The following is a 15,692-nucleotide window of genomic DNA, read 5'->3' as shown; positions in this document are numbered from 1 at the left end:
TTCCAGACAATTATGTAAGGCATACCATGTGTCCTACACTACTCACCAGGACATATATATACGTCCAAGTAAACATGGATGCGAAGTGCATATTAAAATTGTAATACCATTGATATCACATTGAAATATATGATGAATATGAAGCATACGAGGATGCATATTTGATCCATAATGGCCAGTAAGGTGGTTAATACAGCATGTGCACTTCTGGAATATACATAAATGCTGTTAATTCATGGCCTGCTCTACAACTGCAGTAGCAACTTCCTTCACTTGTTGTGAACTGATTGGTTTAACACCTCTGCCAAGTCTAACTACCAGCAATCCTATTTCTTCAAAAAGGACTAATCATTCATCGCAGATCACATGGAGATGGCAGAGCTCGTCAACATTTGTTAAGGCAGTGAAATTTGTGAAGTACAGGAATAGCATTGTAACTATTTCAGTTGCACTGCTGTTGCTGTACAACTTCATAAGCAAAGCACGTTAGGGCAAGGTTGGTGCCATCACTGTGGACAGAATGAAGGGAAAAATCCTGTGTTCATCTTTTTAAACCCTCATGGCACCTGCCGAGTTGCATGATATGCAAGTCCCCACACATTGGTGTTTACAGTGCCCCTGGTGGTGAATTTTGGAACTGCTTTTATATCCCTTGGATATCACTTCTGCATATGCACTATGTATTCTTCCTGCCGAATTTCGCAGCATTTTGATCACTGGGTGGCACTCCACAAGGCCTAAACAGGGATACTTGACAATGTGTGTGTGCAGGCACACACACACACTATATTTGCTATTGTATTTTGGATTGTTGTATATTAAAGAATAGTTATGACAGAGGACAGCCTTGTTGGATGCTGTTAGGTATTTATTTCTGATTTGATATTTCAATTCTCAATTTGACTACTATGAGGTTTTACCTATAAAGATTGTAGACTGGTACTTACTATTTGCTTTGGGATTTTATTGTCATCTAGTGGTTATAAAAGTTGATTTCTGTTCACACAGAGGCTTCCTATACTCTATAACTACTGCATGTATTGGTTTATTTAGTTCTTTGTGATTTACAGTTAGTAATTCCAAAGAAAAAGTAACTATCTGTTCAGGATCTGTCCATGTGGAATTCAATTTGTTCCTCTCCTATCTTATCACTGTGATGATTAATTTGTTTTTATAATTATACATATCTTTTGTAACCTTATTCCACAATAATTTTCAGTCTCTTTTAATTAAGTATTTTTTAAAATTGCTTTGTAATACTTGGAGAAGTAAGTTTGCACTTAGGGCAAGTGAGGGGGAATTTTGAATTGGGAGGAGGTGAAGGGGTTATTTTATCTAGAATTTTATCATCAGTGTGGTCAGAGCAAGTACTTTCATAATAAAAGTGGAAATAGTAGTGGAAGTTGCTAAGTTCATTCTGCTTGACTTCATTGCAGTGCCAGAAATGCAAGAAATAGGACATTTCATGAAAAAGGAAGCTTAAATAAAGTTGTCTGAATTACCAAGCTTATTTTTAGTTTCTACTAGTTTTTTAACTTCTCTCCTTGTGTTGAAAGTTATTTTGCTGATTATCAAGAAATTGCTAAGTTTCAGATATAGTTCAGTTCTTAATTTTTTTGAAAATGCTCAGTGTCAAAATTCAGTGAGGTGTAATTCGATAAATGTTAAATCTTTTTTCATTTAATTTGCAGCAAATTGATTTTACTTTCATATAAAAAATATTTTGAAAACTCATTCTCTAAATCACTTAGGGAATTGAAACAACGTAGATCCGAATATAAATTAAATTATACTTTAATTAATATTTCCGATATTTCGGCAATGTCACATTGCCATTTTCAAAAGGAACTTACAAAAAGGCAGTTGCACACAGGCACTAACAATACAGTAACTGAGAATGAAGATATGAAGCCATCGTTCTCCTAGAAGTCCTGATGGTGCCCTCTGGCGGGCTAAGTAGGCGTTCTTGGCCATTGGGCTGAAGGTCTGCTGATGTATGCCTCCCAAATTTGGGGCAGTCGCATACAACCAAATTTGTTGAGGTTCGGAAAGTTTCTTAGGGCAGAGGCTGATTCCATAAATAATCTTTCGTATTTATATTTGCTCCGGTGTATTACTGTAGCTTTCTTCCACCGTATTCTGTGGCGAGTATCCAGAGCATGGTCTGCAAGACCAGAATGGCTATACTTGTAAAACCGGATGTAGTCCTTGTGTTCAGAAATTCTGATATTCGCTGTCCTGCCTGTTTGGCCAAAGTACGACAGTTTACAACTGCAAGGGACCTGGTATACACCAGGTAGGTCTAGGGGAAGTGGTTGGTCTTTGGTAGAGCAGATAAGGGATGCCAATTTTCTGTAAGGCCTGTAACAGGAGGTGAGGTCATGTTTTTTTAGAATTTTGGTAATTTTTTCTGAGGTGCCTCGGATGTAGGGAATGGTGATGGATTTAGAGTAATCTTTTTCCATCAACAATCCCACCCACCCCCTCACAACAATATGGAGTGGTAAAAACACTATACAACAGGGCTAAACTAATCTGTTCTAACGACATAGCCCTTAACACTGAACTAAATCACATCCTCAACACTTTCTCAGCCAATGGCTACCCCCCCAAAAAAAATCCAAAAAATATTAAAACCTACAAACCACAGCCCCCCTCCACAAAAAAGATTACTCTAAATCCATCACCATTCCCTACATCCGAGGCACCTCAGAAAAAATTACCAAAATTCTAAAAAAACATGACCTCACCTCCTGTTACAGGCCTTACAGAAAATTGGCATCCCTTATCTGCTCTACCAAAGACCAACCACTTCCCCTAGACCTACCTGGCGTATACCAGGTCCCTTGCAGTTGTAAACTGTCGTACTTTGGCCAAACAGGCAGGACAGCGAATATCAGAATTTCTGAACACAAGGACTACATCCGGTTTTACAAGTATAGCCATTCTGGTCTTGCAGACCATGCTCTGGATACTCGCCACAGAATACGGTGGAAGAAAGCTACAGTAATACACCGGAGCAAATATAAATACGAAAGATTATTTATGGAATCAGCCTCTGCCCTAAGAAACTCTCCGAACCTCAACAAATTTGGTTGTATGCGACTGCCCCAAATTTGGGAGGCATACATCAGCAGACCTTCAGCCCAACGGCCAAGAACGCCTACTTAGCCCGCCAGAGGGCACCATCAGGACTTCTAGGAGAACGATAGCTTCATATCTTCATTCTCAGTTACTGTATTGTTAGTGCCTGTGTGCAACTGCCTTTTTGTAAGTTCCATTTGAAAATGGCAATGTGACATTGCCGAAATATCGGAAATATTAATTAAAGTATAATTTAATTTATATTCGGATCTACGTTGTTTCAATTCCCTAAGTGATTTAGAAATGCATAACCAACCTATAAGCTTGTCTACGAGAATCAAAACTCATTCTGATGAATCATAAATGTATACTTAGATGTTTTCAATTGAACTGTGTGAATTGTCAACAATTTGTGACAAGAGGATTCTTCATATGGGTGTTTTTCAATTGAAGGTGAGTTAGCTGATCTTATACGGAGGTAGCAGGGTTTTTTTCCCTCCCAGAAACTCAGGTTCTTTCATCCCGCATACAGACAAATTAGCCTTGAGAACACATACAATTTACAGACAAAAAAATGCTAGTAATGGGTGGGCAGTAGATGTCAGTGGTGTAGGTGATGATAGTAGTGGCATTCACTGTAGTTGGTGAATTAAGTGGTGGAGATGGAGGGTTGTAGAGTAGATGCCTTCCCTCAATGAGTCTTTGGACTCCTTGTGTCATGTAATAATAATTTACTGAATTTAATTACATATAATCTCTACTTGCTGAGCAAATTTTTCAACTATTGCATTATGCATAACAGATTTTTTACTCCAGCTGTTTCTACACCAAACCTAAATGGAAGAAACTTATTCAAACAAACGAAATACATTTTTGACAGTTTCTTCATTTCTGAAAGTTCCTTCATTCATAGTGTATCTCTACTATAGTTCCTGCATGTTATCCAGTAACAAACTGTGCCTGTATAGGCACTATTATAGATATAATTTAACAAAATGGTCTCAAGCAAATGTTTTAAAGGTTCATGCTCTTTTTATAGCTTTGTTTTCAACTTTTCCACATTCATGTAATATTACTGTAACAGTTTCACAGGATAAACCTGACCTTCGTGCTCAAAAAATATTAAACTTGAAAGCTTTGTTGAAATATTCGTCATCAGCACAAATATCTTCATTCCAGTCTAAATCCAGATTTCTGTTATTACTGTGATATTTCTTTTTCTCATCAAGTGCACCACAGATCTCGCTTTAAGCTTCAATATGTTTTCAATACTTCAGTGTCAGCAAGCTGTTGATTTTTTTTTTTTAATCTGCTATTTGACTTGCATTTCTTGCTAATTTAACTGTTCCTTTTGAATTCATTTTTATCCATTATAATACCATCACAGAATTGTACCATAATTGCTCAGAAAACAATACTTCAAAATTTCTTTTCTCTACATTTTTATAAATTCTGTCCATTAAAGGATTTAGACTTATTGTACATTACTACCAGTGGCTAAGAGTTAGAAATATGTCTGAAACTTTGTCTTAGAGACAAAACATGGACTAGAGACCACCAAAAAACATTAACAAACAAACATCCATGCTGACTATGGGATTTGAAAATGTAGACTGTCAGAGCAAGAGTATTGTTCACTTAGCCAACCAGCCCAGCTGTAAAGTAGTTATGAATGTAGATTTGAGTTGATGAATTCTTATCCAATTGAAGAACTTAAAAACCAAATGGACTCCACAATTACAAAGCTGTTGGTATCGTCTGTGTATCCTTATTTGTCCTTTGGCATCTAAACATTTATCCTACAGCATAGCCTTAAAACAAAGCTAACCAACTGGCATTTTAATTCCTACATCAGTGGCCAAAGACACATCCTCCTGCCATTATGCTGAAATTGTCAGTTGATAAGGTTTCTTCACATGACAAGCACTGCATTAACAAGAAACAAGCAGTAATGACTAAAGTCCTAAATACAATACTGGTTTTCTTTTGACTGCTAAGTCAGTGTTTCTTTTCATTATTATTGTTATTAAAGTAGTATCTGATATTACAGCCATATTTGCTGAGATTTAGAAAGATTTTCATGACTTCAAATATTTTACAAAAAATTCCTTGATTTGATCTTTTGGAGGGTAATTTTTTTCGCACTATATGCTGCATTATATCCATTGCTTGGTTCAGTTTTCCCATATTGATTAAATCTTATGTAACTGTTAGGTTAATCCTGTAGAGTTTTGATCTGTGATAATAGAACAAATTTCTATAAGAATTGGGCAAGATTATTTGGGAAGGGAGGCAGAGAACTTTCTTGACTGGTAATGATAAGGATATATTCAGTTATGACAATTTTGATGTCATGGAAGTGATTTATTTTTGATGCAGATTCTTAGTTATTCTGAGCTCTTCGTTGTGATGTGACAAATAGGTTAGTAAAGCCCATTTAATGGTGGTAATGGCAATTAAAATACTGTTGCTTTTAGATTAATCAAACGACTTTAGCAAACACACTCACTTGTTACAAAAAAACTACTGAAAAGTCCCAGCCATAGCCCTAGACATGATGCTTTTTGCAAACCATCCACTTCAACAAACTATTCTTGTGGTCCTTATGAGAAGAAAAACATTTTTAATTAGAAATATTTTTAGATATTTCTGAAGATGCTAGTTGGAAATCCAGAAAAATATTATTTCTTTGGTATTGTGAATTATACTACAAAACTTCAGATGAATATGTTTTTATCCCCTTCTAAACCAGAAAATTTGACAAAATGAGACATTTTCAGGCACACACATATAATGGGTATTCACTAGAGGCTTTATCCTTAACAACCCTCTCTTATTTACTGAGAGACATGTCACATTGCTTGTTTTCAGATTGCTGACATCTCATGACTTATAAATCAGTAAACATTAGTATTGACTGAGAATATTGTGGAAATTCTTGAATTTTATTTCTCACAAAATTTTGTTGACAAGATTATTTGTATTTTTCTTAGCCTTAAAACTTCCGTGGAACCTAATGCTCCTTATCACCTGACTAAGGGCACTACTGTTGCAAAAATATTAAGAGAGAAAGGAAATACAAAAAGGAATCTAAATAATATGAGCATCCAATGTCTGTTGATTTGCTAAAGTTTCTTCTTGTTATTATAATATCATTTATAACATTAAATAATATTATAATTATATCAAATGTTTTTTTTAAAAAATTGCTCATAAATGTAAATATATTTTATCTTTCTTTAATTTTCTGTATAGGATATTAGTCTTCAGTATCAAATTTTTCCAGATGAAGTACTAGGATCAGGGCAGTTTGGAATTGTTTTAGGAGGTAAGCTCTATTATATATTAAAATTGGAAACAAAAATCTTTTTAACACTCATTGAATATTTTATATTGCTTGATATTATTATTGTCTGAGACCTCTGGGGAGTCAAGGACTCATCAAGGGTGACTATAAATCACCCAAACCAGCTGTCATACCTTCCGTTAAATTCATTCACACTAGATGCACTCGCTACCCATAAAGGCAGGCTATTCCACTCACTCACTGCTCTATGAGAAAAAAAACCTAGCCCTTGTCCCCTTTCTTGATAATGGACAGACTTAACTTCCATGGATGTCCCCGTGTTCTCTCCCCACCTTCCATATAACAAAACATTTCATCAGACAATATCCTATAACACCCATTCAAAAGATTATAGACCTCTTTCATATCACACCTCTTTCTCTTGTTAACCAGTCTGTAATCCACATACTCACAGTCTGTCCTCATAATCTAAATCCCATAATCCGGATATAATCTCTGTAACTCTTCTTTGCACCCTTTGCTCAGCTTCTTTATTCCCTTGGAATCTGGGAGACCAAATCTTACACAATAATCCAGGTGTGGTCTTATCAAGCCTTATAAATAGGCAAAATGACTCCTTTATCATTACATGTCAAGGTTTGCTTCAACTTCCCAATTATCCTCCGAGTTGTATTTGCAACTTTGCTATGTGACCTTTGAACTTCAAATTCCTATCCACCATTTTAGCATAACCCTGCTAAAATAATATGCCGCTGGAACTCTAATCATGCCAAAGTGCATAACTTGGGTGCATAACACTTACTAACATTAAACTGACAGCCATTTTTGTTTGCCCACATTTCCAACCTATTCAAATCATTTTGTAAGTGCTAGATATCAGTAGTATCCCTGATTGTCCTGTCTATCTTAGCATCATTGGCGAACAATTGCACATCTGATGTTAGACTCTGCCTGATGTCATTAATGAATAGATTGAACAATAATGGCCCAAGGACTGAACCTTCGGGTACACCACACAGGTTCACACTCACTATATACTACTTTTTGATATCTGTCTGTCAACCATCCCCTGATCCAAGTCAAGAGTTTATATTCCAATCCCATATTCTCCTGTTTATGCAGCAGCCTTTTTTGTAGTATCCTATCAAGTGGCTTAGAAAAATCCAACATTATCATAGTGTATCCATTCTCTTTATCCAACTCGGCCATAACATTGTTATAAAATATGAGCAAATTGCTAAAACACGACCTTCCTTTAGTAAATCCATGCTGCTCTTAGCAGAGTATATCTTGTGTGAGTATCCATTTCTATGAGTTCTTACCAACTTCTCTAAAATCTTCACTACCACACCAGAGATATTGATAGGTCAGTAGTTAGATACATCAGTTTTTGCACCACCCCTTGTACAATGGAAATATCATATATTCCTTCCATTCCTGTGGTACCTTTCTTGAGCTGGGACTCAAGTTAAACATATGAAAGGACTTGCCAGTTCAGCTGAACATTCCTCTGATATTCCATCTGTCCCTATTGATAAATTCTTATCCAGGTTATACAACAGCTCTTCAACCTCATTTTCATGAACCACTAATTCTTCATGCAATGTAACACTATGTATGAATTTCTTGAATACATCTACATTCAATAAATTTATTCTTTCACATTCGTTCATTCTTTCTTTTTCTTGTGGCATAACTATAAATTTTTTGGATTGCTTTTAGCTTGCATGGCCAATTTCTTTTCGTACTCCGATTCAGCTTTCTTCACAATACTTGTTATTTTTCTGACCTGAGCCTTATATATTTCGTAACTCCTCTGTCTTATTCTCATGATATTCTTTCCACATCATCTTCTTCTTGTGGGTCTCTTGCTTAATAAGGTTGCAAATCCATTTCACTTCCAACCTATTTATTCTTCGAACACTAGTGATACATTTGGATACCACCTCATTTAAGCACTTTTTCAAAGATTCTCATGCATTGCTGACATTTTTTCCATTCTGTAACTGAATCGTGGGACCAAAAATAGTATTCTCCTAAGGTGATCATAATTTCCAGCTTTTTAGTTCAACATGTAACCTGTTCTAATCAGAGCATCAATACAATTAGATACTTTGCAAGAAAGCACAGCATGATCGCAGTCACCAATTGGTGACCGTGATCGTGATGAAATAACCATATTCTTAACAGAGACCCCTCTGTCACTATGAGCAAATCCAACACTCTTTCACCTCGGGTTCCTTGTTTCTTATCATGAGATTTCTCATTTACCTAATTAATGTTCATTATCAAATTCCTGATATTTACCCTCAAGAGGTGTACAGGATATGATAATACTTCATGAAAAATATACATCATTTCTAACTTCCTATCTACAATTTTCCTCCAAATCAATCTGTTACATGTCAAGACTGCAATATTATCTTTTGCTAATATTTCCTCTCCCATTCTGTTTAAATGACAGAGATTAGCTCTGCTAACACATTCCTGGATGCTAATCTTAATAATCTGGATGAATATCTTCTTTTTTTATATGATATTGCCATTGATGCCATCTGTTCATGCCCCTAATCTTTCTCAGGACTCTCATATCTGTGGTCTCTGGTCTTTGGTCAAGTGTTTTACTTCTAACCCTGCTCTCAGATCCATAAGTTAAAATTGGTTGGAACACTGTCTTGTATACAGCTAATTTAATGTCTTGACTAATTTCTTTCTTATTTCATATGAACTTATTCAGTTGACTTCCTACCATACCAGCTTGGTTGATTCTGTTGTCTATTTCCATATTTAATTTACAATCTTCACTAAAAATCGTGCATAAGTAGCTGAAATGTTTTACTTGTTCTATAGGTTCACCATTCACAATGCAGTTGATATTTTCAGTGCTACTGCCTATTTTCATTGTCTTTGCCTTGTTATTGCTGACCTTCATACCATAGCTATTACAACAGTTATAGAATTTAGTCAGGGAATCTTGTAGACTTATAGTAGATTTATTTAGAAGTATGACATCATTGGCATGAAGCAAAGAGCTGAGATTAACATCTCCAATATTGATATCAGGTTTAATTCCACTTTCCTTCATAATGCGATCCATATAGATAAAGATGATAATTTGGATAATGTACATCCGTGTCTGACACCAGATTTAACATTAAACCATCTTCCTGTACTTCCTTCAATTATAACTGCTGACTTAACTCAAATCAAGACTAAGTATTGCTTGATATAATGCCCCATTGACACCACAAAACTGTAACATTTTGAATAGCTTCTCTCTTGGCTTCTTGTCATATGCCTTTTCCAGATCTACAAAACTTAAATACAGATCTTTGTCATATTCCCATGATTTCTCAACTACTTGTTGTAAAGTGAAAATCTGATCCTGACAGCCTCTATTTGGCTTAAATTCAGTTTGTTCTTCACCTATCTTCCCTTACACAATCCTTCTCAACTGTTTCTCAAGTATACCTGCATAAATCTTACCAGGAATACTCTGTAGAGAAATACCTCTGTAATACTCACATTCAGTTTAATTTGCCTTTCTATATATGGGGTACTATGAGAGCTCTACTCCAATAATCTGGAATTAGTCCCCCCCCCCCCCCGCAAGACTTTTATACCTCCATACTTGAGCATTTCTGGTCAAACATCATCTACTCCAGCTGCCTTTCCACATTTCAGGGTTTTGATGACTTTTTCAACTTCAAGTATGGATATGTATCCCTGATTGCATGCCTGGTCAGTGTTTTTTTCCACTGTACTGTCACTGATTGTTTCATTTAACAATTTTTCGAAGTAATTACTCCATACATCAACGATATCTTTTTCTCCAGTTTTCACGTTACCTTTATCATCTCTAATTCCTTCTACAGCACTCTTTCCTCCATTTCTGAGCATTTTCAACCATCTCCAGAATGTTTTGCCACATTCCTGAGATTTATTTTCTATGTACTTACCAAAGTCTTCCCATGACTTTTGTTTATCTAGTTTTACACAGTGTTTAGCTTTCTGACATTTGTCTCTGTATTCTCTAAAAGCACAAGCTAACTTATTTACTAGGAATTTTTGATATGCTTTCTTCTTTTCCTACTGCTTCTTTAACTTCCTGTGTATTCCTGATTTTTCTATCCTTGCAGACAACCTCACCTCATTACTCTCTCTGGCTGAATCAATCAATGTTTTCTTCAGGATTTGGTTCCTGTTCTCAAACCTTTTCATTCTTGAATAATATTGGTGTATTTTAGTCTGCAGTTCGCATCTGAGAGCTGCTCAACTTTTATTCACTTGAAAACATTCTTACATGTTCTTCTTTTCAATGTGAAATTCAATTTTATCCTGCTCAAGACTAAATGGTGATCACTTCCATTTCAAATCCTCTATACACTCTGATGTCCTGCACTAGTGAGAAAACATTACTATCAACAATAACATAGATAATGAGACTTTTCTTATTCATTGCCTCTTCTCTCCAAGTGAATTGGTGCACATTTTTATGTTGGAACATTGTGTTAGTAATAACTAATCCATGTCCTGAGCAGAAATCCAACAGGTATTTGCTATTATTATTAGCTTTGCTCTTTTCTCCAAATTTTCCCAAAATATTTTTGTATAAGTCTCATTATCTAGTTCCTCATTTTGATATTTGATACTTGAGACTGCCTGCCATCAATGAAGATTAGCCTTGTATTTAGTGTTGAATACTATGGCTACTCCTCCTTTTTTCTTGATTATCATTGCTTGAATATAACATTTTGTATTGATTGCTGAGAAAGATATTTCCAGTTTTTGTCTTTTTTGTTTCAGTCACTCATATTATGTTGATCTGGTACTTATCTAGTTCTTTTGCTAGCTCCATTTCTTTGCCATTCAGGCTTCTTATGTTGATAGTACTGATCTTTAACTCTGGTGATGTTGAGTTGGGGTGTGCTTTCAGATTTGTTCCAGTAGCTGACTTTTCGCTGTTCGCCCTGGTTCCCTGGCAAAAACAACGGGGGCCTTGTTTAACCGGGCGACGCCCCAGCCGGCATGAAATTTTGTCATGTTGTACCATCATTTTATATTTGGTTTAAGCCAATAAGAATGCAATTTGGTTGGCTAAATCCCAAATTTCCAGCCCATTCTGGTTCGTTCAGTATCCAGGGAGATACCTAACAATGTCCACCCATGAGAAGGTGAGGATTGGACATTAGGTCAGTCCTGGTCAGTTCTCCATATTCCGTTAAAGGCTATGTGGTGGTTTCTTCTAAGTTATATAGCTTTGACCTTTAAGCACTCCCTGATTAATGTTTGGAAAATTAAAGTCACCCATAATGATGACTAGTTTGGTAGCCATAAGGCTAAATTGGCGATGCATTTCTTCGTCGTCTGCAACTGAGCTGACAGGCCTGTAACAATCATATGTTTCATTTTGTTAACCTCCACTTCACACCAGATAGACTCAAACTCACTGCTAATGTGACATGTAGCAGTGAGTTTGTTGTTTTCTTGCATTTATATCCTAACTGGATAAGAATATTTTGTGGTCTTTATTTCTGGTTACTATATAGTACATCTGCATTTGTTTGCATAACTACAAGGAGTGGATGTGCAGAAGGGGGGATCATAAGGCTGAGAAATCAAAAATGAGTATATATTTGAAGTGCAGTAAGAACATTTATAATACAGTAGAGTAAAATTAATATAGAATGAAATGAATAGCTAATTCATTTCAAAAGTAGAATGCATATATTAAGAATATCCAATATGTATACTTTGTAATTGATATTATGTTATTCCATCTACTCATCAAAATCAGAATTTTGATTATAGCATTCATACATCATGCTTAAAATATACTTCACATTATTTAGTTTTGATATTTTCCAAACCATTTCTTACATATGCAGTCATTAAATTCCTGATAAGTACCTGCAATGTGTATATAGGATATGATTTTTATTTATTTTATTTTTTTTTTTTATGTTGGACCCATACATGGGAGGTTGGTTGATCAACCTATAGTACATTAGTACTGTATATGGGTAGTGGATTGGAAAAGGAGAAACTTATTTATATTTGATTTAAAAGCCTGTGTATTGTATTCCGTGAGAAATACATCAGGGGTAAGACTGTTCCACAGTACAGCAGTAGCAGAAATGAAGGAGGAAGAAAAGAAACTTGTCCTGTGGGTTTCAAGGTGTACTGTGAAAGGATGTTGGGGGTGGCAGCTGTACGTGTTCCAATGGGCTTAGCACTGAGTGGGGGAATTATTGATGCTATTTCATGTGAACACATGCCATGGAAATATTTATAGAATACACAAATTGCAGAGACCAAGCATCTGTGTGAAAGTGAGTTGGTAAGAGATTGGTCATTTATCAATCTAATTGCTCTCCTCTGTATTGAGTCGAGCATTTTGAGGGAGCTTTTAGGTGCCCCACTCCAAATGTGAGAGTAGTATTCGATAGCTGGGTGGATTTGTGATTTGTATAAGGTTAACAGCTGTTAAGAGGTTGAAGTAACTTCTTGAGCGAAAGCACTATACAATGATAGTACTATGTGAAAATTTTACATTATTACTCATTTCCAGTTGAAAATTGTCCTCCAAATTAATCTTCTGTCAGGACTCCAATGATGTCATAATAACCTATATTTTGGCCATGTAAGGCATTTCTAACTGCACCAACCCATCTCCACACACATAGGTTTCCAAGACCTGTGACACAACAGTGTTGTGCATGAACAAGTAGTTAGAAAGGAATTCAATGAGTTTTTCAAAGACCTGAGGTTTGAAAACAAAAACCTGATATTATGGCATACCATAAGTTTCCATATAGTTTCTTGTTTAATTTGCCTATGGAATCCTCATACATTTAATGAGGCAATGTAGAAAAAAGATGCTATGATTAGTGAAGTGTCAGTGGTAAGTCTTCAACTTACCACTGACAGAACAATTTGGATTTTGGATGAACCTGATGAAGTCTTCAATCTGTGAAGGAGCAATTGTGTAGCCTGCTTCTTATAAACTGTTTTCCAGTTTTTTACAGTTGCTTTCCATTATTTCAATTTCATGCCTATCATTCTTGATTTGGAAGCTAGTTATATTCTTTTCATGTAAATGATAATCATTTTTATCATGTAGATCAGGAGTTGCCAAACTTCTTTGACCGTCGACCCCCTTCGAGAGTTTCTTGACTTTTTATCGACCCCCCCCCTCTATTTTACTATTACATAATTTTAATATTACCTAATATATATGTTGATGAATTTTAGAACATTAATGCTCACTTGTATGTTGATGCGCAAAAATGAGACTGGGTTTGAATACGTGTAAGTAAATAAGCAACTGCGCACATGTTGCAATGTCGCGCCGGCCGGGCAGGAACCACCATATCGTTTATTGGTAAATACGTCATTTTGGCTTACTTGATTGGCCTCTGTAACTATTTTCATGACCTTGCTCCATTTTACAGGTCCTGTTCTTGTCAATGTTCCCACGATTCACTCTTAATTGCATTGTCATTCAGGATGGAGGTAATCCAAGTTAACCGATTAAATATTACCCGTACAATGATGTCTTATATTTTTCTATCAACCCCTAACAAAGTTATATTGACCCCTGGGGGTCGATATTGACCACTTTGGCGACCACTAATGTAGATGATAATCATTTTTACTTCAATTGTATCTCTTGTTTTTCCTTTATTAGTATCAGATGGCTCTTCATAGTCCATAAACTCTTTTGAGCCTGAAGAGTTTTCATTTGATGATCAGCAACCTTCTCCATCTTTACATTTTTTATTACTTCCTTTTTCTTTTAGATGTAGTTCCTTTTTTTAATTTTTTTTATTAATCCATCTTTCCTTTTTGATAATCTTGTCTGCATATTAAGTTCTTTCAGTTGTCTTACTTGCTTTTCTGTTTCTTCTCAAGTTTGTCCTTGTAGAAAGTTTCATGATTTTGCATTTCATCTTGCATCTGTTCCATTGTTATACTAGGTTCATTACTGGTAATTTCAACTTATGTTGTTTCATCTATATTTGACTGGGGAACTGGCTGCTGAGGTTCTGGAATTTTGGGACTAATTTCTAGCTGATTTGGTCATGCACTTTTTGTATGACCAAATCACTAAAATTACTATTTTACCAAGTGTAGTTTGTTTAAAAGTGCTGTCTTTACTAGACTGAATTGGAAGATCCAGGAACTCTTCCTTATGCCTCTGATATATATATGGTGTTCTAAATGGCTCTACCAGTGCTCCCACTCTCTCTGCAAAAGTTCTAAAAGGACAGATGTTAATGTGGTGTTCAGATCTTTCACATTTCTGACAGGGTTTGAGACACTGATTAGTGATATGTCCAGTCTCCATGCAGTTGAAACATTTAGATTTGGGGCAGTTATCACCTAAGTGATCATATGAACCACAATGCAGGCACTGCCTTTGTACTCTGGGTAGTTTACCATACTTCAGGTTGTACTGATGTTGACAAAATTTGGTACAGACGTCTTCATATCCATTGTGAAGGTGACATCACCAGAAAACCAGTTTGGATCTTTACCTGATAAACCCTTTCGTATGCTACTAATCTTACCCCTTTTCGAGAATGTCTGTATAAGAATTTCATTAGTGTTCTCTATATGTTCCATTGGAAATCTTTCGATTTTTACTGTTTTAACCTGGCTCCTAACCATTACAGGAATAACTGTGTCTGCTTTGAAAGTAAAACCCTTTAATAATTTGTTTCTTGTTTCCATATCTTTAACTATAATTAAATATTTCCCTCTACCATATGGGGTGAAAGAATAAATCTTCTTAGCAACAACTATCTGTTTTAAAACCTATTCACACATCTTGCTTTGTCACATCCTGGAGTTCGTACCCTTAGAGCAATTGGTACCATTATATCAGGTAGAGAAAAAGACAGACTAAAACCTTTGTATTGATTGTAAGAGAAAAAAGAAAAAAAAACCCTTTTAGTCGTAAGACTGAGAATTAAATAATCCCTTGATATAGAAAAAATTTTACACCACCAGCAAATACTCTATTTGAGCTACTATAAAATGGTGGCTGCTGTGATACTGCCAAAAGTAACCCGTAATGCAGATATTAGCTGCATTATCAGCAAACTTAATATTTACTAGTGGGGCAAAACCACCACTAGCACCAGTAAAATAAAATTGAAATGAAAAACAAATGAAAAAAAATCCAAAATGTCCTCAGTGGGAGACAAACCCAGAAGTGGTACCAGTGTTGAAGTAATGCTGAAGTCATATTTCCATATACAAGTAATAAAAAGATATCGCACCTTGTTACTAAAAT

General features: G+C 35.6%; 1 protein-coding gene across 1 annotated transcript in view; it reads left to right on the top strand.

The window, feature by feature from the left end:
* Nucleotides 1-15,692, top strand: part of LOC150101447 (serine/threonine-protein kinase D1-like) — a 384,746-nt gene that overhangs the window by 182,447 nt on the left and 186,607 nt on the right. The window contains exons 13-14 of the mRNA XM_090400796.1: nt 37-100; nt 6,340-6,412. Of these exons, the coding sequence (XP_090256922.1) occupies nt 37-100; nt 6,340-6,412 (137 nt within the window). The remainder of the gene's footprint in view (nt 1-36; nt 101-6,339; nt 6,413-15,692) is intronic.

This window comes from Typopeltis vanoorti, chromosome 11, assembly GCF_054136105.1.
Source record: "Typopeltis vanoorti isolate ZY-2024b chromosome 11, IOZ_Tvanoo_1.0, whole genome shotgun sequence".
Taxonomy (NCBI): Eukaryota; Metazoa; Arthropoda; class Arachnida; order Uropygi; family Thelyphonidae; genus Typopeltis; species Typopeltis vanoorti.
Note: the sequence above shows the minus strand (reverse complement) of the source record. Positions and strands in the feature narration are given on the sequence as shown.